The sequence below is a fragment of the Trichosurus vulpecula genome, chromosome 1 (genome assembly GCF_011100635.1).
Source record: "Trichosurus vulpecula isolate mTriVul1 chromosome 1, mTriVul1.pri, whole genome shotgun sequence".
Taxonomy (NCBI): Eukaryota; Metazoa; Chordata; class Mammalia; order Diprotodontia; family Phalangeridae; genus Trichosurus; species Trichosurus vulpecula.
The window spans coordinates 442,079,297-442,104,423 of NC_050573.1; the positions used below are offsets into that span (position 1 = coordinate 442,079,297).

At 37.1% G+C, this 25,127-nt stretch overlaps 1 protein-coding gene across 1 annotated transcript in view; it reads left to right on the top strand.

Moving 5' to 3' along the window:
* ANKRD31 (ankyrin repeat domain 31) overlaps positions 1 to 25,127 on the top strand; it is a 175,817-nt gene that overhangs the window by 98,299 nt on the left and 52,391 nt on the right. The window contains exons 17-18 of the mRNA XM_036747141.1: positions 7,339 to 7,426; positions 8,275 to 8,371. Coding sequence (XP_036603036.1) covers positions 7,339 to 7,426; positions 8,275 to 8,371 — 185 coding nt within the window. The remainder of the gene's footprint in view (positions 1 to 7,338; positions 7,427 to 8,274; positions 8,372 to 25,127) is intronic.

Consider the following 25,127-nt stretch of genomic DNA (forward strand, 5'->3'; position numbering starts at 1 on the left):
GGAGGTTGGGTTAGGAAATACAGAAAAACCCTCTTGCAAAAGAGCACTGAAGAACTGAGACTTGAAGGACCTGAAGGAAGGCAAGGACCTAGGTGGAGGTAGGAGGGACATTCCTAGCATAGAAGATAGCCAGTGAAAAGGGACCTAGTTGGGAGATGGAATGCTAAGGGGGAGGAGCAACAAGGAAGCTAGTGTTGCTAGATGGTAAAGTATGTGGAAGGAGGTAAAGTGTAAGAAGACTGGAAAGGTCGGAGGGGCCAGGTTGTGAAAGTTTTAAATACCAAATAGGGCATTTTTGAGATAACTCCATTATTAGCCACTGGAGTTTATTGAAGTAGGGGGTGATGTAGTTAGACTTGCTCTTTAGGAAAATCACTTTGATCGCTAAGTGGAGGACAAAATGGGATGGGAGAGACACTTGAGGAAGGGAGGCTGACCAGAAGGCCATTGTAGCACTCTAGGTGTGAGGTAACGAGAGCCTACCAAGCTGGTAGATGTGTGACTAGAGAGAACAGGACATATATGAGAGATGTAGTGAAGGTTGAAATAAGACTTGTTAACAAGATTGGCCACGTGGGTTATGTGGAGTCAGGAGTCAGAGATGATCTCAAGTTTGCAGGCTTGGGTGACTGGAAGGTTGGTGGTGCCCTTGACAGTGATAGAGGGGTTGGAAGAAGAAATGACCCCAGAAACTAGGAAATCACTGGGTTCTATAATTAATCTACAGTGACAAAATTGACTGTATATAAAAGCCTGTGTGTGGGGGAAACTTTATACTAAAATAGCATAGCAGGTTCTCATAATTATTTGTTGATTGCTAACATAGATGTTCTTATTAGATATGAGCTCACTTTGTTAGGCAAACATTAGCCTGATGGATGGAGGAGAATTTTCCCATGGATACAAGAAGTCCTATAGGGTATGGCTAACCTCCTTTTAATTAACATAATGTCCAGAAGGCTTTTTTAAAATGGATTACTCCCAAACCACAGGTAATCAGGTAATCTTAGCTCTCAGACAACAACTCATACCTTTCACATGTAGGTATATTGTAATAGCAATGCATTCTTACCTCTGTTCCTTTTCCCCCGATTGATTAACAGGCAGGACATAATAGAGTAAGCATGAACTTGTTCCCAAATCTCAAGATACTAGGATTAAAATGTACCTTTTGAAACATACCTTTTGAAGTTGAGGACAAATACTAGTATTGCATTACTTTACACAGCATGTGATAAATTTATACAACTCATTACAATAGGTGATGGTATAGGCTGAAAATGACATAGACAGTACAGTTAAATTAATAAACTCTCTATTAAGAGGAATCAGGCTGTTTGGGGGGGGGGGGTAGGGAGAAACCATTCTAGCTTAAGGTCTATTTTTTAGGAAGAACACCCACAAAGTATGCCTTGGTAACAGAATGAGAGGCCTAAGGGGTCAGAGCTATGAAAATCAATATAATATTGTCAGTCAGTCAATAAATATTTATTAAGTGCCAGAGACTATGCTAAGCACTTGGAGTACAAAGAGAGGCGAAAAACCAACCCTCACCTTCGAAGAGCTTATAATCTAAAGGGGGAGATGATGAGCAAACAAATATGTACAAACAAGCTATATACAAGAAAAAAAGAAAATAATTAAAAGAGGGAAGACACTAGAATTAAGAAGGGTTGAAAAAAGCTGCCTGTGCTCTTATGTCAAGGAAAACGTGCATACACAGCTTGGAAAATAGAAAGCTAAAGTTTTATCTTTGTAAGGCTTCAGGTTATTTTAGTGGTTTTTATTCAAAGATAGCAAATATGTGCGGGAGTATGGAACATTTTATACACATACACACACAGACACATGCATATATGTGGGCATAGAAATATACAAATTGTAACATGCAGGTTTAGGTTGGTGATAAGGAGGTGGACCTATCTCAAAAATGTACACAGAGACCTTGGCGGGCTCTTTCAAGCTGGCACTCTTCACAGTCAGGCCCCTCAGCTCTGCAGGCACAGAACTTTGACATTCAGCCCACCTAGGGAGGATGTGGCATTGAGGTAGCTTGTTTCTGTTGCTGTCATTCCCATGAGGCTGATTAGTGCCAGAAAGTAATTTATTAAATTTCAATGAGGGATATATCTTTCTTGTGACTAGACATTTGTGTTCTTTATCAAGGGCACAACTTTCCTGGTGTCTAGTTACTGGTTGTGAAGTTTTCCATCCCTTATAGGGCCAAATGTGTAAAGAATGCTCTCCAGCTAGTTAGTCAGACCTAGATATGATGCCTATAATTTGGACAGCTGCCACAGGTTGAACAGGGGCACTCATTTTTGCATATAAGCTGATCAATTAGGCTTTCTCAAGGGATGGATAACAGTGATATGATAGAGCAACATAATGAGGTTTCATAATTATACTTATTTTATAAAACATAATTGATATAACACTTTAAGGTTTACAAAGTGCTTTACATATGTTATCTCATTAATCCTCACAGTAATCCCAAGGGAGGTACTATAGAATGTCACAGATGAAGCAACTGAGGCTCAAAGATGTTAAGAGGCTAGTTTATGTCAGAAGTCAGATTTGAATCCAGGTGTCACCAGTGGCCTTTTCACTACACCATGTTGCCTTCATTAGTAAGAAAACATAGAAGCCCCTAACTATTTACTGTTACCTTCTGCACTGCAAATTTGAGTTCATATGTACTATGGAACAATAATAAAAGAAATAAGAGTGTCTAGTTATAATTTTAAGTAATCTTAGTTAAATTCTGTTGCAGTATTATCAGCTACCACTTCATTCACATTTCACTCCACTGTGTCCTTCAAAAAACTTCCTGCTTTCTTCCAATTAACAATGTTTCTAGCCACTAAAAGCCTCAAGTACCAGCTTTCAAATTTTTTAAGCCTGGCTTGTTAAAAGCCCTTAAAAAAATTCATGTTATAATTCCCAAGATTATTTTTCATTGATTACATTTTACATTGACTGCTTCCTGATGATATATAGAGAGGGAGCTTTATCACATCAGCAGCATGTCTCCAGATCATACTGTGAAATTGTTGTTTATGAAAAAGTTTACTGGGGGATAGCTAATTCCATCCATCATGCATGGATCTTCATTAGTTGTAATTATTCAGGATAGCACTTCCTTAAGTCAGTGGTTTGTTGTTTCCCTAATCTTGTCCCTAGATTTAGAAATTCATGCTTACTTTGGGACTTGTAATGTTTTGTTTACTTGTTCTTGTTGTTCAGTTATTTTCAGTCATATCCTTTGTGACCCTTTTTGAGGTTTTCTTGGCAAAGATACTGGAGTGGTTCGCCATTTCCTTCTCTAGCTCATTTTCTAGATGAGGAAACTGAGGCAAACAGGGTTAAGTGACTTGGCCAGAGTCACAAAGCTAGTGTCTGAGGCCAAATTTGAACCCAGTTCTTCCAGACTAAAGGACCAGAACTCTATTCACTGTGTCACCTACCTTCCTTTTGTTTACTTCTTACAAGTCTATACATGAGTATGGCATGGGTAGGGAGGAAGTGGAAGTAATGAGGTTCAAGGTCTCCAAATTATTGAGGTGCAAAGTGTATGTGTGTCCTGGTATCATCTCAAAAGAATTTGCTTGGGTTGTTTCCAAATTAAGTAAAGGCATTTATTCCAAATAACACACTAAACAGGCTCCTACTTAAAGGAGGTCACCGCTCCTTAAGGGAAGCAGCCCCCTAAGGGAGATGTCCCTTAAGGGAGACCACCCCCTAGCCAGGAGAAGCTAGGGATTCTTATAGAAGAAAACCTGCCAGGGGCAGGGAGATGAGACAATCAGGGACAGAAGGGTGAAATAACCAGTAGGCAAGGGGGTGCTAACTCAGAGTTTTTGCATATCTAGGTACAACATTATTCTATAGTTCAGTTCATTTGCCTAGGGCGGAGGGGCCCCCAGTTAGTTTCAGTATTTCATTGACCAGCCTATTTAAATCTCATTATCTTATTTACCAGTCTATTCAAATCTCGTTATCTCATTGATAGGCCATTTACCTAGGGTGGAGAGAGCTGTTTTTTCACCATTTCCAGAAAGGTTCAAATAATCTCATCAGAAGGGGAGGGAATTTCCCAAACACCTTCAAGGAAGTAGAAGTGATATATATATATAAAAAAAAAAGAATATAGATTCTTTTAAAAATAAGAATATGATATGAAATGAGAAAGAGAAATGAAGGATGCTAATTTTCTTTTTAGAGTTTGGAAGGTTAGAAAATTAGGTACTTTTCTCCACCCCTGTCTTTAATGAGTTTGTTAGCATTAGGTTCAGGGGTCTCCAAAACAGAATTGCAACCCATGTAAACAAAAGCTATAAAGAATTAATTTTTTTTGTATGAAGTTGTGCCTGCGGTAGCAGAATGTGGTCCTGCTGAAAATTTGGGGGAGAAGAATCCTAGATTCTCCACCACCAACTCCACCATGTTGACATAATGAATCAGAATTGTTCAATGAATCTTTTGGTGCTAGTAGGTATTGTTGTTCTTCAGTTTGTTGTGTCCGACTCTTCCCTACCCCATTTGTTTTTGTTTTTTTTTTTGGCAGAGATACTGAAGTGATTTGCCATTTCCTTCTCTAGTTCATTTGACAGATGAGAAAACAGTGACTTTCCCAGCTTTCCCAGGGTCACACAACTAGTAAATGTCTGAGGCTGGATTTGAACTCAGGAAGATGAGTCTTCCTGACTGCAGGCCCAGCACTCTATCCACTACATCACCCAGCTGCTCAGTCTGGTAGGTAGTGAGTGATAATTTTGAGCACATAGACATTCGGACTCTGGAGGTCACAAGAAAGTTGGGGACTGCAATAGAAGAACTTCCATGGTCGCCTTTTCCCTATCGGCACAGAATTGCTCTATGCAGTCATTATAGGGCAACAGACAAAAAGCCATATTAGATGCCCTTATTTTTGTTGTCTAACCCTAAAGAGTGACAACTAATTCCCATTACCAAGGAAGAGTGTTAGGAGGGTAGAGGAAAATAGGAATCATCGTAAACAGAAAATTAGTCCTTTTCCTCTTTGTCCCAACATTCTTGTGTGCCCCCTTTGATTACCCACGGTTTAACACTGCTTACTGGCTCTTCACTTAATTAAAACTTCCCTCTCACAGGATGTTAGATTTTGAAGCAGAAGAGATCTTAAAGGTCAGTCCCCTACTCACCATCTCCATTTTACAGATGAGGAAACTGAGGCACACAGAGGTTGAGTAACTTACCCAAGGCTACACCAACAGTAAGTGGCAGGGCTGGGATTCAAACCCAAATCCTCTTACTCCATGTTCCAGACATTTTCCATTAATACTACATTGCCTTTCTGCATCTTAGTCTTTCATGACTTAGACTTTCATTAGCCCTCTAGGTCATTCAGTATGACAATTCACTAATCTGCTATGATCCCAGGAACACAGAATCATAGTGAGAGAAGAAAACTTAGAAGTTATAGTCCAACCTCTTCATTTGATAGATGAGGAAACAGGTTTAGGAACATGTAATCCTAGACAACGAGAGAAATTCTCCCATTGCCCTCACCAACTTTCCTGTGACCCCAGGAGTCCAAATGCCCATGTGTCCAGAATTATCACCATCTATTAACAGAAGTGAACTGACTAAAAGATTCATTGAACAATTTTGATTCATTACAAGTCTACATGGTGGTGTTGATGGTAGGGAACTTAGGTCTCTACTTACCAAAATTTTTAGCTGTATCACATTCTGCTACCACAAGCATAACTTCATACAAAAAAGTGGGCTCTTTTTACCTTTTGTGTATGTGGGTTATAATTGTGTTTTGGAGGCCCCTGAACATCATCCTAATAACCTCATCAAAGACAAGAGTGGGGAAGTGCCCAAGATCATATAGCTATAGAATCAGGACTAGAACCCATGCTAAGGGGCTATTAGGGAAAGCTTGAGAGAGATCCCAGTGCCCCTATACTTTTGCCACCACCCCCCCCAGGTTATCTCTACATTTTAAGACTATCTTTGTTGCTAAGCCCAAATAAGTGATTCAGTGTTGCCAAACTCCAGTACGTGACAAACACAGCCAACTCCCTGCTAGTGGCAATAATGGCCCTCCTTCCCCTGGGCCTCTCAGAGCCTGTACTTCCCTTCAAAGCTGAGCTCATGGTCCGCCTTCTTTATAAGTCCTTTCCTGAATTATGTGTAGTTTAGCATGTGTGTACTTTCAGTAAGTGTCTTTTAATTACTTTTTCTATTAAGGTTACATGAGAGAATTAAATTTTTAAAATTTGTGCATTGATAAAAGCAAAATGATCCTTAATGTGGACATTCACGTTGTCAATGTGATTCTTATTATATTGGGGTCAGCTTTTATTGTTGTTGTTCTGGGAACACATCTCCAAAATTATTAAATTATTATTTAAGTCAAGGCGGGGGCAGGGGACAATTTAGTCTTTACGCTTTTTTCCTTTACACATTACTTTTCAGGAATGTATGCACAGTTCTGCCCCCATTATTCTTCTGCTCATCCAATGCCAGTGGTTCCCTCTTGCTTCAAATATCAAACACAGACTCTTCTGTTTGGCATTTAAAGCCCTTCGCCACTGATTCAGCCTACCTTTCCAGATTTGTTATGCCAAATTCCACCTTGTACTTCTATAATCCAGCCAAACCAGCCTGCTTGCTGTTCTTCCTACCTACCACTCTGTAGTCTGACTCCTTGCCTTTGCACTGGCTGTACCTCATACCTAGAAGGCCCTCCTTCCCCTGGGCCACTGAGAACCTTTAGTTCCCGTCAAAGCTGAGCTCATGGTCCACCTTCTCTCTAAGGTCTTTCCTGAATCATTCGGTTCCTAATGCCTTCTCCCAAATTACCTTGATATATACAAATAGAGATATATAATTTGATATATGTGTGTGTGTGTGTGTGTGTGTGTGTGTGTGTGTGTACATATACACATATCATTTCTTTGATAAAATGTGAGCTCCTTGAAGGCAGGCATGTTTCATTTTTGTCTTGGTATCTCTCATGCCTTAGAATGGTGCCTTGCATACACTAGCCCCTTAATAAAGGCTTATTGATCAACTGATGCATGTATAGAACTAGATTAAGTAGTGCATCAAGTTATTTTCAAATCTTCAAAATTAGTTTAACTATCTGTAGATATCAACAAATAAAGTGAGGAGGACTGGGATATGCTTAGATGACATATGAGAACCACCTGGAGCATTCTGCAGGCCATTTTTGTTTTTACATAGTTGGTTTTTTTTTTTTAATAGAACGCCTCTCAATTGTCGTAAAAGAGAAAAACATCCTCTCCTCCCCATATTGAAATTTGTGTTATTTGTATCTGATAGCATGAGTCCACCTGTGCCATTTTACAAGATATAGAAGAAAAGCAAGAAAGCCTATTGCTGTTGGAAATAAGAACACCCAAAGATGCTGGTAATTATGAACACAAATTCATTTTTGGTTAATGTTATGAAATCCAAGGTCAGTGATAGAATATATGTACATATATATATATATATATATATATTAATATTAAGGAGTAGCACATGCCTCCAAAAGAAATTGTTTGAAGAGTGCTATGTGCCAATGTAAAATGAAGTTACTTCTCAAGTCTGATAGTTTGGATGGGAAAGTGGAGGAGAGTATTAAGGGTCAATTAATAATGGCTAAAATTTAATGTCTTAAAATTAATGGTTAAAAGCTGTGGTGTCACATTTAAATATCTAGACATATGCCTAAACAGTTGGTAGAGACAGTAATCTGATAGCTGTCAAAGACAATTTTCCAGGGTTGTTCTTCTCAGCCCTGGGCACATGAGTAATTGAAGAGATACTCAGAATCATGATTGTGGATATGCCAAGTGTACAGAGATACTATAAGATGATGTTTGGAGAAAAGGTTGTATTTCCCTTTGGCTGCTCAGCTTCACCTCCTTAAGGTCACCACTGAAGACAGAATGAATAGGGGGATGTGTGAGAATAATAGAAAGTGTAGCTCATTTATGCAATTTCAGTTGGGCCAGTCTACATTTTAAACTTTGTTATTTGGTGACTTTCTTCCACAGATGTTCCACTGCTAGCCCAACACCAAGAGACTGGGGTCTGGTCCTTGTCTGTATTCCTTTATCATTCAGAACTTTAATGAACAATTGCAAGCTGTTGAGGATTTTAGCTGTGTTTTCTTGAGCTGCTTACACCAGCTCCTTTCACCTGAATTCATGATGCAGCTAAAGCTGGATTTTATTAATTCCTGAATTGACATCTTGTTTTTGTGGTTTCTAGACCAATACAGTGAGAAGATGTTACAGATTAAGGCTATTATGGACAGTGTGCTTGCCAAGCAGAAAAAAGAAAGGGATGATCTTGCTAAAAAATACAGGCAAGTAAAAAAGGAAGATTACTTTTAAGATAAACTTTTTTTCACAGTTTTAGAATATTAACAACAATAAAGTATGGCTGCCTCTTATGAGAGAGGTGATAGACTATAATCGCAAAATGATACTTACATTTTCGAACACAATGTGTGAATTTGTTTTTTCTTTGACAATAGTTGCATGACTTTGGGCAAATCAATTAACCTGCCTCAGTTTCCTCATCTGTAAAATGATGAGAGTGGACTTGATAACCTCTAGGGTCCCTTCCTGCTCTAAATTTCTGCACCCATGATTATAATTATTTGTTAAAAGAGAAGCCTTTTATATTGCAAGTGCAGAGTTTGGGGAGGGGAATGGAGGTGGTGATAGTATTACAAGAGGAAAAGAGCATCAGCTGAAAACATTTTAAAAATATGCAGAATAGAGCAGAAGGAAGGTCAGAAAGAAGGGTCTACATACAAGCAGGGCAGTGTTGGTACTATTATATTAGATTTAACATATACTTTTTTGTTAAAGCTATGCATAAGAGAAATTTATGGTTTGATAAGTAATCTTTTTCTGTTGTTCTGTAAATATGGAAGTGATGTTTGTCAAGTTAATGATAAAAAAGAGAAATTTAAAAATAATTAAGCTTAGAATGGGTTAAGAATATACCAAAGTTCTGGTAACCACATTTTCTATTGCTGGATTTTGTTTTTTAGAAAATATTCACAGGGCTTGAAGGCACTTAAAGAGATCATATAATCTATTCCCCTCTCTCTAAGTAGAACTATATTTAAATCTTTCTAGGACTATATTTTGACATCTTCAAATAATAAAATGAAAATATTTTCAGAGTAATACATTTGCAGTAAAATTATAAAAGTATCATAATTTATTTTGCATATACATTTCTTTCTATAATAAACCCACATTTTCTGCATTTTTTTCATTTTTGGTTCCTTGTGATACTGTTGAAATATTGTCATTAATGTTCAATATTTTGTGCCTTTACATACAACTCTTGCTATTCTAAAAGGATTTTGTTCTACTGTATTTAACATGTAAATGTTGTGATTCTCTGGTGGAGGGAGGGAATGATCTCATTTATTACTCTTTCCCATAGAATTAAACTCCTTGAGATCATGACTATTTTCTTTTTATATTCATGTCCTCAGCATTGAGCATAATGCTTCACACACATTAAGCATTTAAATGCTTGTTGAATTTTATTTGATTGAATTTCCTTTATAGAATGCTGTTTTTCTTACTTTCCAGTAAGTACCTACTTGCATTCCAAATTTTTTTTTATTACATATTGCTTTTGCATCTCCTTGGCCTATATACTTAGCTAGGATTACCTGTCTCTACTTATATTACAATGATGTGATAATTAATTTAGACAAAGAAAAATAATTAAATTTATAGGCACAATAAATCTTACAGCTTTTTATATAGACTATGATCTCATATTTTTTCTACACAATTTGACGCTGAGTTCAGAAGATTTTGATATATATTCTTTAATTCTTCATCATGAAGCCATATTTTTATAATACTGAATGTTAAGTATACGTTTTGATGAACTATCCATTTTTCCAAGTCTATCATTGATTGTATAGACCATAGGTTTTCAATGGGCTTTAAATCACGAGAGTTCCCATTTAAGCATGTTTACCTCCATTTCTCGGATAAATTTCTTAATATTTCACAATGTGCGGCATGGTGGAATAATATGTTGTAGTAGTACATCTCTATTTGGGAATTTATGTAATTCCATAACAATTCTGCTTTTCAACATACAATATATTTGTTCATTGTTCCTTCAATAAGGGTAAGATTTCCAGGTCCTCTGGAAGTTAAAAAAAAAAATCCCCCAAATATCTTTGGGGGTGATTCCTTTATAGTCTTATGAAGATATCCAGATCTTACAGATTCACTTAGACTTCTTCTAAACAATAGTTTTGGTGTCAGCTTGAATAAAAAGCAAGTGTTGTCAGTGAAAGTTACTTTTTTCCAGTCTTTGGTATTCTAGTCTTTATTTTGACTTGCCCATGACAAAATTTTTTTCTTCATAGTAAGGATTAATAGCTGTGTTTTTGTTTTGTTTACTGGTCTCCTTGCAATTTTTTCAATTTCAAGAAGGTTACACCTCACCAGAGAGGGATAAGTTAACTCCTTCAGTCCCTCTGAAGGGCTTTGGTTGTTTTGGTAGATTAAATTAGACCGTTTTGCAGCAGTAGTTTGTTAGTGCTTTGTGGGTTTTTTTTTTTTCAATTTGTTTGGTTTTAAGCACATTTAATTTTTTTAACACATTTTACATTGCTTCTTGGTCTAACTGATCCTGTTTCATTGAAAGCTTGAATGATCCTTGAAATACTTGACTTGCCCACACCAACAGCCACTTCAATATCTCTAATGATCATTTTTCCTTGGTGTAATATCCATTCTTAAAACTCAAAGAATTTGAAAAAACACACCAAAAGAGAACAAGGAAACACATGGTACTGGCAAAGAACTAACTAAAAGTGGAGAAAGCAGTTCAGTCTGGTTTCATCTGGTCAGGGTCAAATTCTCTGAGTCAGCTTTGTGTTAGTAGAAACATACACTTATTCACTGCTGTCACAAAAATTTACCAACCAACATTTCGAACATGTTTATTGTATATCATGAACCTGTTTACATCTTGTCTTTTCCCAAATGATTTTATTTCACCAATACTTCTAAATATCATTTCCAGTTTTACTCTCCAGCTCTTCTGTTTACTTAAATACTTGGTTGAATTCAGTATCTCGTGGACATGAGCACACTGGCATAGATCACAACCCATATAAAGTGTCAGCTTCCTTGCTTCAGAAGAGTTCGGTAGTGTGAAGTCCATCCCACATAGGCTTCATTCTGCTTCTGCTCGCAGAAGTGTTCCCAGAGGTATATTAAGGAGTTTGAAGGGAAGTTATCAACACCAGCAAGTTTAATCAGGCTGGTCCACATTTGTGTCTGCCAGTGATTTGTATGGCCTACAGAACAGAGATCTAGATGAACCTCTTGGGTATGGAAGGGGCATTTCTACTACTCCTGGATTTCCCTAACACCAGCCAGTCTCTTCCTTGGTGTTCTGAGTTGCAAGAAAGCAATTTACAACAATAACGCAGAGTGTACAGCGCTTGGCCTGGCATCAGGAAAACCAGAGTTCAAATCCAGCCTCACACATTTACTAGCTGTGTGTCCCTGGGCAGGTCACTTAACCTTTGTTTGCCTCAGTTTCCTCATCTGTAAAACAGGGATAATAGTAACACTTGCTTCCCAGGTTATTGTGAGGATCAAATGAGGTAATCATTATAAAGTATCTGATATACACTAAGTGCTGTGTAAATGTGAGCTGTTGTTGTTATTGTTGTAAATACTTTGCGCTGGGTATGTTATATGCTAGAGCAGAACTCGGTACCATCCCTGAATGACAAAAGCTAAATAAGGAGTGGGTCTGGGAGGAGGAGGATGTTCATGGCCATCTTCAGGCAGCGCACCACTTCTTGGATACCGTCTGTGTCCCTCTTTTCCAGCTCTCTCAGTTCTGTGCTCCCCGAGTAGAATATAAGCTTCTTGAGCTAAGGACTGGTCTCACGTGTACCTGGAGCACTCAGCACAGTGCCTGGCACATACTGAGAACTTAATAAATTTTTAAAAATCCATTCATTCCTTCAACTACATCTCCGATATGATGCTGCCTCTAATGTTACGCCCCACTTCACCCTGTGTTCAGACCTGTAATTCCATCAGTAGAAATTCTCTCCAGAAAAGCATGTCAGCAGCTATCCTTTAACTATAAAGTTTCCTGGGGACACTGAGAGGTTAAATAATTTAACTACAATCATACATAGCTAGTATATGTCAGAGAAAGAACTTGAATCCAGGTCTTCTGTCTCTCATACATGTCTTTTTAAAATCTTAAGTCGGTCAGTGATTTCTCCATGTGCCTATACCAGTCTCTTTTGATGACTCTCCCTTAAATTCTCCCTTCATTTACCCTTCTCCAATCCTGCAGCGACTCTCTCATTCTCCACAGTCTTCCAGAGATCACTGACAGCAGCTCAGAAATCATATCTACCACTTCTTTCACAACCTTAGGATGTAGTTATCTGGGTCAGCTGATTTGAATTCATAAGGAATAGAAAGAAGCTTGAGGTATCAGCGTACTGTCCTTTCTAGTCCAAAGGTCATTCTCCTTGGCAGAAAAAAATGGCAAAATAAAAGTTAAACAACTCTCTTTTCTTTTTTTAAAAACTTCATCTGTAAAAATCTGCTTTCTTTCTCTTCTCCTTGTTCATTTGCGAAACTCATTTACCATTACTTATGTTAACTAGAGCAATGAAAGAACTAGAGTTACAGTTCTTAATGCTAGCAATCAAACTTAATAAAATGCATGCAAACATTAGTTTATATTATCTATTAAGCAATACAAACACTAACCCCATTAAGTACAAACCATGAACCTGATTTCCTAGGACTTCCCCGTAAGTATGTCTCATACTGATATTCAAAGACAAGGTTCCCAATCTGTTCAGAAACCATGAGTTTCCTTCCAAAGCAGTTGCCTGGCAAGTCAGCAAATCAGCACTGCCCTCAAGTGAAAATGGGGGATACTTGAGTCTCAACAGAGGGAAAGACAGGAGGTCTCCCTCTTACACTTTTAGCTATAGGTGTTATCTAGTTACATCTAAATTCTGATTGGTGGCCAAAGACTTAATTTGTTTAACAATTAATTTAATTGGTGCCTTGATGACATAAACTAGTGACAGGGTTGTTTACCAGATTTTCCAATTGGTAGTCTCTTCTGTCTGTGGGTCCCATATGTTTACCAGTTACTTATGTATGAATACACACGTGTTATTTACCATCCTGTGCCATACATATGCTTAATACTGAAAAGCAAGTTATGAAAAACAAACATCAAAACACTTCATTACAAAATGGTAGCCTAATACAAAAATGAAGTGAGATATGTCAAAGTAACAAACATATTAACAAACATCACCCCAAACTGCCCTCCCAATTATGAACAAAAAACACCCAAAACTCCTGTTATCAAAATCTAGAATCAAAACAAATTCCTGCATTTGCCATGTCGTACGTATGTATATATGTATACACGTGTGTATATATGTATGTGTGTGTAATATACATATATGTATATGTAGAGAGAGAGAGTTATTCTGCACTTCAAGTATTTCCCCTGGCTATCACAATATGTGTAACATATATAGTCATTAGGCCTCTGTAATCATGGCTAATGATTTCAATTATCAGAGTTCCTAATTATTTCAAGTTTGTTTGTCTTTATTATATTATTGTCATTGCATAAATTTTTCCCCTGTTCTGCCCATTTCACTCTGTATCAGTTCATGCAATTCTTCCTAGGTCTTTCAGAAACCATTTCCTTTATCATTTTTTACAGTACAATAATATTCCATCACATCCACATGCTACAACTTGTTCAGCCATTCCCTAATTTATGAGCCTCCCTTTAGATTCCCATTCTTTTCTACCTCAAAAAAGATCTGTAAATATTTTTATACATCCTTATAACTTCCCCTGTAGGATTATATTCAATTTTGCTAAGCAAGTTACTATTGCCTATTCTTATATGGTCTGTAAGCCCATATCCTTTGCCTTCTGGAATGTCATATTCCAAACTCTACACTGCTTTATAGTAGTGGCTGCTAAATCATGGATGATCCTGACTAGTTTCTTGAATTTTTTCTTTCTGACTGCAGTATTTTTTCTTTGATTTGGAAGCTCTGGAATTTGGCCATAAGGTTCTTAGAAGTTTTCATTTGGGGGTTTCTTTCAGAAGGTGATTGGTGGATTCTTCCTATTTTCACTTTACTCTCCAGTTCTAAGAGATTTGGGCAGTTTTCTTTTAAGATTTCTTAAGATGTGATTTCTATTCTATTTGTTTTGGTCATGGAATTCAGGTAAATCAAAGATTCTTAATATTTTTTTTCTCTTCATTCTGTTTTCCAGGTCAGTTGTTTTTGCTATGAGATACCATATATTTTCTTTTCTTTTTTCTTCACCTTTTGACTTTGTTTTAATAGTTCTTATTGATCCATGGAGTCACTGGCTTCTATTTGATCCATTCCAATTTTCAGGGAGTTTGTTTCTAGTGTAAGGTTTTGTGCCTCTTATGTCAGACTATTAATTCCTTTTCCAGTCTTTCTTCTATAACTCTTACTTATTTTCCAATTTTTTTTTTCTATTGCCTTCATTTCATTGACAAAAAATATTTTAAACTCTTGTTTTATCTATTTCAGGTCTTCTGGTTAAATTTGCAGCCACACTGTGTTTCCTCGAGGCTTTGTTTGTAAATGTTTTGGAGTCATTTTATTTTTCTTTTTTTGAGAGGGTGTGGGGTGTGACAGTTTGGAAGCAATTGGAGTTAAGTGACTTGCCCAGTCACACAGCTAGCGTCTGAGGCCAGATTTGAACTGAGGTCCTCCTGACTCCAGGGCTCTATCTAATGCACCACTTACCTGCCCCAGAGTCATTTTCTTTTTCTAGGTTTGTATCTTGAGTGTCCCTGCCACCATAATAGATTTTTATGTTGGGATTCTTTTTTTGTTTGCTCATTCTTCTAGCCTACTTCCTAATTTGGTATTTGATGTTAGGACCAAATTCTGTGCACTTCTGGAGAGAAGGTCTAGGCTGGTCTTGTTGCTGTTTTCTTGGGGGTATCGAGTGTTATATTGTTCTAGGACTTCAGAGACAGCTTGTGCTTGAGAGATGAAAGCTTTCAGTGCTTCCAACATGGTCTGATCCAAGGCAAAATCTGATTACTGTCCTCCTGCTTTGAGCTCTGCAGTTTCCTGACCTGGGTTTGCATCTGAGTAGCAGGAAAAAAAGACTGCTGCTGGAATCACCCAGAATCAGCCAGCTGGCAAGCTCTGTTCATTCCACGATAGAACTGCAGGTTCTCCTTTGATTTGGAATTCTTGCCCTGGTTATATTCCTCTGAAGGCTTCAGACTGGGCAAGAAGCTGAAACTAAGACCCTAATCTGCTCCTGGAATCTGAACCACACTGCTGCTGCTTGATTCTCAACCTACTCTTCTCTCTGCCATAGGCCTGGGGGAGATGCAATCTTCCTTCCTCAGTCTGCCCTGAATCTGTGACCCAGGGCTGGATAGTGAGCAATAAAACTACAAGTTAGCACCTGTCCCAGTCTGGGGGTGTATTGGTATGTGTATGGGATCTCCATTTGCTCTGGTGTACAGCCTCTCCCTACGTTGGAATGCTCCCTGTGCAGTGCACCTGTCTGAACACTATCCCCAGTGTCTGTAGACTTTTCTGTCTCCCTAAGCATCCTGGGCTGGAAACATGACTCATTGTGACTTTTTCTTGGATTTCTCCATCAGAATTCAATTTGATGCATTTTCTAGGTGTGTTTAGAGGAATTTGGGGAGAGAGTTTTCTGTACTGCTTCCTGCTATTCTATCTTTCCAAATCTTATCTTTTCTATATGATGAATTATCATTGATCTACACTAAATAGTAGTCCTACCTCTCTAGAGGGGGTCCAGTAATATTTAAGTGTTCCATGAAGTTAGCTGGCCATTTAAAATTTATTCCTCCTTTGATCCTCTTTTCCCTAATAGAGTTAGGGGTTTTTAAAGTAATTTTGGGGATTATTTTTAGCCTTCTTCACCATCCTCAGGTCATTCTGGGTCTCTACATTCTGAGTTTTTACAGAAATGTGGCTGTATTTTCACCTGTCCTCCATTAACATCCTTTTGCTTCTGTTTTCTGTAGATACCTATTCAAATGGATCTGTGCTCACATTAATTTGGGAGTGATCCAGTGATGCAAATACCAACTCTTCTGTGCCTGCCTATCTCCTTTTGTCCATGTCTTTCCAAAAGTTCACCATAGCGGCTCCACCAAATGTTTCAGAGACTTTTCTTTCTTTCTCCCAACACTGAAAGGTGACTGTGGAGGACTCTAACCACCTATTTGTCATCTTTCATTCTTTCCACATGAGCAGCCAATCTTCTATTTGTGCCATATAATTCTTTGATTATATCTTTCACTCCTGTTCTTTTTGAAGTTCCTAATTGGTTGTATGTTACAGCCTATTCATACCTACTATTCAACTCTCTCTTGTCCTTTGTGTGATGCTCATCTTTAGTTCTTCAGGGGCAGTGATATTTCAGGTCTTGATGTCATAGAGCAATACCAACTAATATTGAGAAAATAGCCCTTTACTGTTCTTGGAAGCTTGGGATCATGTATAAGTGCTTTGCAATTTCCTGAAAGCAATCTTTCATAAAAGCAATTTACTGAAAGCAAGTGGTTTGCAAAGTGCTCTCATCCTCCTTTTCAACTCTGGGCCCAACTCACTATCCATATTGTTTGTCCCAGGTATACATACTTTAGAGTTTGGACACACTCTAGAGGATTCCACTCCTATGCATAGTGAAATATAGGCAATAAATATTCTTTATGCATTTGGTCTTTGACAGGCCAAACTCCTTTGAGTGATTATAGATATCTTCCAGGATACTCTACAGTGTCTTAGGCCTTGATGCAATCAATACAACTTCAAATGAAAACAAGAGCTTCTTAAGGACTTTACTATCCAGGGGGAATTATTCCTTGACCTAGACTCAGTGCTAGATCCCCTCCACTGAAATGATGAATATTTTTGTTGAGCATATATCTCCTTTAATTTATGTGTCATCTGATACTTATTTTCAGAGAATCATTGTACAAGATTATTTCTGTTGCTACATCTTCCAAAGAAGCCTGAATAATCTGAGTATATGTATGAGAGACAACTTATTGGAAAAGGGCCTATAAGATGATATTTTGTGCTACTCAGTGGATTACTTTTTTCATAATCAATAAGCAGTAAGCACAGTGGGATCTTGTCTCTGTGCCTATGGTAATACATTTGTGAGGTCATTGAGGGATCAGTTTACCAAATATCTAAAGGAGAGGAAGATATCAAAGACATGGGGGAAAATCTCAAACATCATCAATATCAAAAAAGTAAAATAGAAAACTAGTCTATATGCCCACTCTCCAATCTATTCCAAATCTGTAAGAGGGGCATCTATACTCAAATTAATGAGGGTAATAGTAGAGAACAAGTAGGCTTTCACAAAAGATATTAAACATCTCACTACATCTTTACTATCTCATAATTGATTGAAAGTTAATACAGAATGTAAAATCTTCCATAGATGTCTTTTTAAAATTTAAGTTGGTCAGTAATTTGCATCACCCTCTTTAGAAAATTTTCCTTAACACTTCCCATCATCATCATTTCCCCTATACCTATCATTTTTTGAGAGTTTCCCGGCCTCCAGGGCTGATTTCCGCTGTGGAACTGTAGGCCATGAGAGCTTAACCATCCTTTCTCTGAATTCTTTGAAATCTATCCTCCTGGAATCTAGGATGCATATCTGACTATATCTATCTTTCTTTCTTCTATCACAAATTATAATTGGAATAGTCATGTCTCCTTGTTGGTAAAATAAAATTCCTAATAAAAGTTCTCCTTGTTAATTTCTCCACCTTTTGAAGGAAGAAATCATCATTTAGGCAAATAAAGAAATTATTAGCTGCCTTGCTTTGCACTCCAGCATATAGACAGGTAATGGAAGTGTCCCATTACATATATATGTATATATATATGTATATATACATATATATGTATGTATGTATGTATGTATGTGTGTGTGTATGTGTGTATAAAATGCATGGCTTTGATCTATGTCTGAATTCATCTATTTTCTCTTTCTGTACAGTTGGCCTATAGAATATTCTCAGGACAACACTGCTTCTGTTTCTGTTTCTGCCAGTGTTAATCTTAAGCCAAATGCTTTTTTTTAAACCTGCTTCCCCTGTCCCAGTGACTTCTGAATTTCCTCAAAGGGTATAACTTCTTTTTAATTTAATTTTTTCAATGGATAAAAATCTGTTTTCTTTCCCTTCTACTTCCCTTTACCCATTGGAAAGAAAAAGAAAAGAAAAAACAAAAGTCTTGTAACAAATATGCATAGTCAAGCAAAACTAATTCCCAAATTGGCCATGTCCAAATAGAGATAGAGATAATGGCACCCTAAGCACTTCACTTCTCTGTCAAATGGTAAATCTTTTACAGGAGTTCTCTGGTATCACAGTTGGTCATTTTAATGATCAGAGTTCTTAAGTCTTAAGTTTTTTTTTATAATGCTGTTGTTATTATATAGGTTTTATTCTCCAGGTTCTGCTCATTTCAGTCTGCATCAGTTCATATAAGGTCTTCCTCTGAAACCATCCCTTTCATAATTTCTTATAGCACAATAATATTAAGTTATATTACATTCATATATAATAATTTGTTGAGCTGTTCCCTGGTTGATGGGCATCCTCTCCATTTCTCCTTCTTTGCTACCATAAAAAAGAGATGCTATAAATATTTTTGCAATATAGGGTGCTTTTCCTCTTTCTTTGTAATTATCATCATCATCATCATTGTCAAAATTGGCATTTATACAACACTTTAAGGTTTACACAGTGCTTTACAAATATTATCTCATTTTATCTTCACAACAACCCTGGGAGGTAGGTGATAGTATTATTCTCATTTCACAGGTGGGCACACTGAGCCTGAGAGAGGTCAAGTGACTTGCCCAGAATCACACAGATGATATGTCTGAGGTCAGGTTTGAACCCAGGTCTTCCTGACTCTCGGTCCAGTACTCTATCCTGGTACTAGTCCCCCTCAACCCTCTCCTCTTATTTAGTTCCTTTTAAAACAGTATATCATTTCAAAGGCGCATTCCAATTTTGTGTCTCATCTTCAAAAATCTCAGTGTTATCTATAGGATCAGATTTGATACCTTGTATTAGAATCTTTAGTTCACTTTATTTGTTCCCTGTGTTTTGTGCGTTTGTACATAGACATCTGTGGTCATGAGTTTTACTGCTACGTGCTTGGATTTTATCTCTTAAGAATTTCTGGCATCTCTGCTGCTATTTTTTCTACCTACATTCTAGTTATGCTTGGTGGACAAACATAAAGCAGTTTTCCCCAACCCCCTTTATCTTAATCTAAAGCTCATTTGATTTGATTTTCAAGACTACAGGCACATACAATCCTGTCTGCACTTGTTAGTTTTACTTCATTTTGGAGCCTGCTATTCCTGTATTTTAAGCAAAGTTGAGAAATCTAAATCTCGTTCACAGACTTTATGCTCTTAATTAGCTTTTTATTTCCCAAGATTTCCTTTCTCTTCTGAAGTTCTTGCCTCAAAGCAGAAGTGATGGAAACAGCACCTATGCCAGACTTGTATATAGTAATACAGAGTGAAGAAAACACAACCAAAAGACCGATCACTTACTATAGCCGCATAAATAATGTCAGCATGGAAAGACAACAAAATCCTAGCCAAATGCAGTAACGTGAGCCATATTAGTAACACTCTGCAAATGTGAAGGTTGCATCCCTCCTTTCTGTTAACGACTGATGAACTGTTATTCAGGGGGTATACTTCCTAAAGAGGCCTGTTAGAGCATTTGTTGCAAAGCATGTGTTGCACCAAACTAAAATGCATCAATAAATACAGTATAACAAACACAGAAACCAGATTTTCCCCTTTGATATTCAGCTTACTGCCCAAGACTTTAGTAATATTTTCTAGAATCCTTATGACAGTAACATTTATATCTTCATGAGTCACAGGAAATTTGTCATCTGGTTTGACAAGAGGAGTCGGGTACTTCTCCATAACATCCGGGATATATGCTCTCAGAAAACAGAAGATTTCCCAGTTGTCATCAGATCAACAAATAACTGGCTCATTACTCCTCAGCAGGCAATCACCACCTATCACAATTTGTCTCTTCCTCTGACCTATATGGTCTTTCACTTGACAGCACCTAGGGGATCTATGTCATCATTCTTTGGAGGTCAAGCTCCTTTTTCATTAGAAAGAGCCTCATATTTGTTCCTTAGCTACAACTATTCACTGGTCCTTTTCCCCTTTCTTTTCTGTGTCTCATTTTTCCAACCCCCAACCTCATCAGCCTCTTCAGATCCTGTTTCTTTTCCATTTTCATCTTGAAGCCCTTCACAAATTTTTAAGGAACAATCCATTGTCTCCCTGGCAACCTGAAGAATAGACAGTAATTTCTTAAGCCCCTATCCCTTCTCTTCTAAGAGACAAGCCAGCCTGCGTTTTGAGCATAGATAAATCACTTGGCCATACAGAAATACAAACATAGCACTCACACTCTATATAGTTCACTGCAAAATTCTCTTTATGCTCTATACTTGCGGAAATACTACTGTCAGTTCTTTTGTCCATGCCTTTCTGTAAATATTGTCTCTACACAGGCCTACCCAATGACCTGAAGGCCTTCCTTTATTTTGTTTTAATTTTTTAACATTTTTATAGATACCAGTGCAGTGCTGTCTATGTGTTACTGTTCATTCTTGCTACATAAGTGGCTTGCCTCCTTTTCTAATCACATATGTCCTTATGCTGTCATTAAGTCAATTTTTAAAATACATCATTGGTAATATGCTACAATCTGCTCATTGTGTGTTAGCCTTTCCATTATCCTTTGTGTTACCTGCAATTTAATTCTTCTGAGATTATAATGTTAAATATGTGGTATCACCCATTATAGGGTAGGGGTTTATCAGATTTTTTTGGTTAATCAAGTAAGCTATCTTTTCAGGAAAACTGGTTGTCATTCATCCATTAGTTCCACCTCTTCTGTAAACTGAGTCCCATTTCTGTATTCTGTGTCTAGGTGTGTTTACTCACAACTCCATCCATTTCCTACTTTGTAAACTCCTGTGCCTTTGTGGAATCTTTTTTTTATGAAGGTATCACTTTGGAGCAGGGGTTCTTAATCTTTCTTGTGTTATGGACCCTTTGGGCAGTTTAGTAAAGCAGATGGACCCCTACTCAGAATTTCTAAACATATAAAATAAAAAAAACATAGGATTACAAAGGAAACCAATTTTATTAAAATGCATTTATCAAAAAATATCATGTACCCCAGATTAAGAACACCTACTTTAGAAGATGTTTAATCAATGTAGTAAAAGAAAGCACAAGAAAATTTGTATCAAAGTGCCCACCAGTGACCCTCACTAATTCAGTTCCCACTCCAATTAATCATCCCCACCTCTGCCCATTCCTTCCCTGCTAAATTAGAAGGGAGTACAAAGACCCTTCTCTATATATCAATTTATACTTCTGTCTCTTTGATACCAGACCAAAGTCTTTGAGGTTTCTCCAAAAGAAGATAGCACTGCCTGCTATCAAAATACCTCCAAAGACAAACAGCTGGAGAGAGTTAGACAAGCTGCCCTGTGGCAGATTGCTATTGCTTTTCCCCTGACTCTCAGCATTCTCCCTTTTTGAATCAACCACCCCTGCTGATGTTCACCTACAAGGATGTTCTGTGACCCTGCAAGTGCTCATAACTCAGGCTGTGTAGCCACAAGCCCACTACAAATGATATCCAATCATAAATAACATCACAAGGAGAAGAGTGCTATCACAGATGAACTTTTGTGTCCATGAGTAGCTTAAGAGCACTGAAAGACCCTCAATTTCTTTAATCTAGCCTGACTTCTTACATCTATTCAATTCTTCTTCTACCTTGAACCTGTTCTTGAACCAATTCATCTTCAATACAAATATATATATATACATATATATATATATACACACATACACACACACAGACATATATATATATATATATATACACACACACATACAGAGAGGAGGGGGAGGGAGAGAAAGGGAGAATGACTAATTCAATGAGCAATATATATTTTTCATCTACTTTATTTTTCCATTATGTATAGAAGACTGATTGACCATGGGCATCATTGAGAAGGTTCTATAATATTCCATGCCTCTATGTAATTAGTACAATGTCATACCAAACCACAAGTAAAGGAAGAAACTCATCACTAAGAATTCTTCTTCCATTTGAACTTTATACAGGACATCTTCTGTGACATTGGGGAACAATCTCACTTTTCGATGACACTCGGTGGATTGTAGAACAGACATCTCCAAGGCTGCAGCTGTCATAGAATCTAGTATGATCTTAACCTTTGCGTGGAGACATTTTGTTGGAAGAAAGCCTTTAAGGCTCCATTGTTCTCTACTGAGTCAAATACTTTTTGGTCATCGATAGGCGGTAGATATAGTTAGATCTTTACATTCCTCCATCAGTTATGTGACTGCACAAATACTGTCTACAGTGTAAAATCATGTAAAATCTTGTCTCTTATGTGAATAGGCAGTTTTCAAAGTAAGGAAATCTATCAACAACTACAACTATTATGACAAGCAGTTTGGAACTATGCCCCAAAAGTCACTAATCTGTACATATTCCTTTGCCCAGCAATCTCATTAATAGGTCTCTACTCCCAAAGACATCAAAGAAAGAGGAAGAGAATCCATATTGAAAAATGTTTATAGCATTTCTTTTTGTAGTGACAAGGAACTGGAAGCTAAGGGGGTTCTTGTCAACTAGGCAGTGGCTAAACAAATTATGATATATGGTCATGGGATATGGTATTCTATAGTAATGGAATACTATTATACTGTAAGAATTTATGAAAGAACAGTTCCAGAAAAACCTGAGAACACTCTTATGAACTGATGTAGAGTGAAGTGAGCAGTGCCAGGAGAACAATTTATGCAACAACAATAACATTATTGTTATTGTATAAAGACAATTTTGAAAGACTTCGGGATTCTAATGATTGCAGTGACCAATCAGGATTACGAAGGACCAATAAGGAAACATGGCAGACACCTTCTGACAAAGAAGTAGTGGATTTGAGATGTAGAATGAGATGTACATTTTTGGACATAGCCAATGTGAAAATTTGTTTTGCTTAATAATGCATATTTGTTACAAGGGCTTTGCTTTTCTTTTGGGATAGGAGGAGGTTGAAGGAAGAGAAAATAAGTGCTTGCTAACTGAAAAACAAAAAATATAAGTTTTCTAAAACTTAACTATTCCTTCCGCATGTTCTCCCTTTGATGCATATCCAGACAATCCTAATAAAGATTCTACAGAAACTAACGGTATGTGTCACTAGTAACTGGTATCTTTTCTTTAAAAAAAAAAGTATTTATTTTTGACATTAATTTTTTTAAAATTTTGAGTTCCAAATTCTATCCCTCACACACCTCCCATACCGCTTGAGAAGGCAAGCAATATGATATAAATTATGCATGTTAAGTCACATAAAATATGTTTCCATATTAGCCATGTTGCAAACAAAATAAAACAAAAGCAAGAAAAATAAAGAAAGTGAAAAAATATGCTTCAATCTGTACTCAGAGTTAATCAGTTCTCTCTATGGAAATAGATGACATTTTTCATCATGAGTCCTTTGGAATATCTGATATCTTTTCAGTAAACTTTTTTTCCATTCTTTTGGTATCCACTCCTCTTTGAGATATTGATATTTGATCCCCAAGCATCTTTAAAATTATGTCACTCAAATATGGATTTCCTGTGTACATATACCATCTGTATTTTCTTCAGTGCAATTTCAACTTCCTCATATAGCACATTGCATATTAAAGTGTTAGAATCCAAATGCATTTCAGTGGTTGTTGTTGACGAGATTAGATTGCAAAAGAAATGCTGGCAGATCTGTTCCATTTTATATCTTTTTGTTGTTTATTCCCAGTTTCATCTATAAATATTCCAGGAATGATTTGGCTTAGCTAAAGTTCATGCTGATCTTTTTGCAGGTTTATTTCTTCTTCTACTCTTTTTTGTTTTTTTTTTGTGAAGCACTACTAGTTAATCTTCCATTGTTCTTCATAAAATTTTATAAATAAGATTGTATTCTAAACAAACATTGACTTGTCCACTGTTTCTCTCTGCTTGTCAGGGAGATCAAATATTTGTTGCTCATGTCAGTTTCTGGGTTCTAGCCATGTAGAGATTCTTTTACATTGGTTAAAATTCTCGAAGACAGTAATAATTCAAGAAACATTCATTAGGTGGCTAATGTGTGTCAGGCGCTATGCTGGACCATGGGAATGCAAATACAAAAATGAGATAGTCTCTGCCCTCAGAAGTTTACATTCAACTATATGTTAACTACCCTTTTTTAGTTATATCATCTGAAAATTTGATAACCATTCCATCTATCCCTTTGTCCAAGTCAATGATAAAAACTTCATGTAGTTTAGAGACTTTCTTCCAAGTTGTCACAAAACCTTTCATAACTACTCCTTAAGTCTAGCCATTCGACTGCCTAATTATACTGTGGTCTAGCCCACGTTTCTTCGTCTTTTCACAAGGATAAATTTGTCAACCGTGTTGCTGAAATCTAAGTATATAGTTGTAGCATTTCCCTGATCTACAGTCTGAATAAAATGGAAATAGAGCTAATTTGGCATGGCTTATTCTTGATGAAGCCATGCTTTTTCCTTGCGGTCATCAGAAAAGTAGAAGAAAAAAAATAGGAGAAAGATAAATCCAGTTTTTCTTGTTGAAAGCTTTATTTTTTTCTATTTCCTTTTTTAAAATCAATGGTTTGTTTAAATAACTTTGTGTAGTGATTTAAATTTTTCTCATCCTATTTCAGTGCCTCATTGGTTTGTGGGGTAATACTAGTTTCTTCATGGCCAAGAGAGTGGAAAGGGTTCTGGATTTGCATGCAAGAAGACCTGGGTTTAAACCTTGACTCTGTCTTTTACTACCTGTGTGACACTGAACAAGTCTGTTACCCTCTC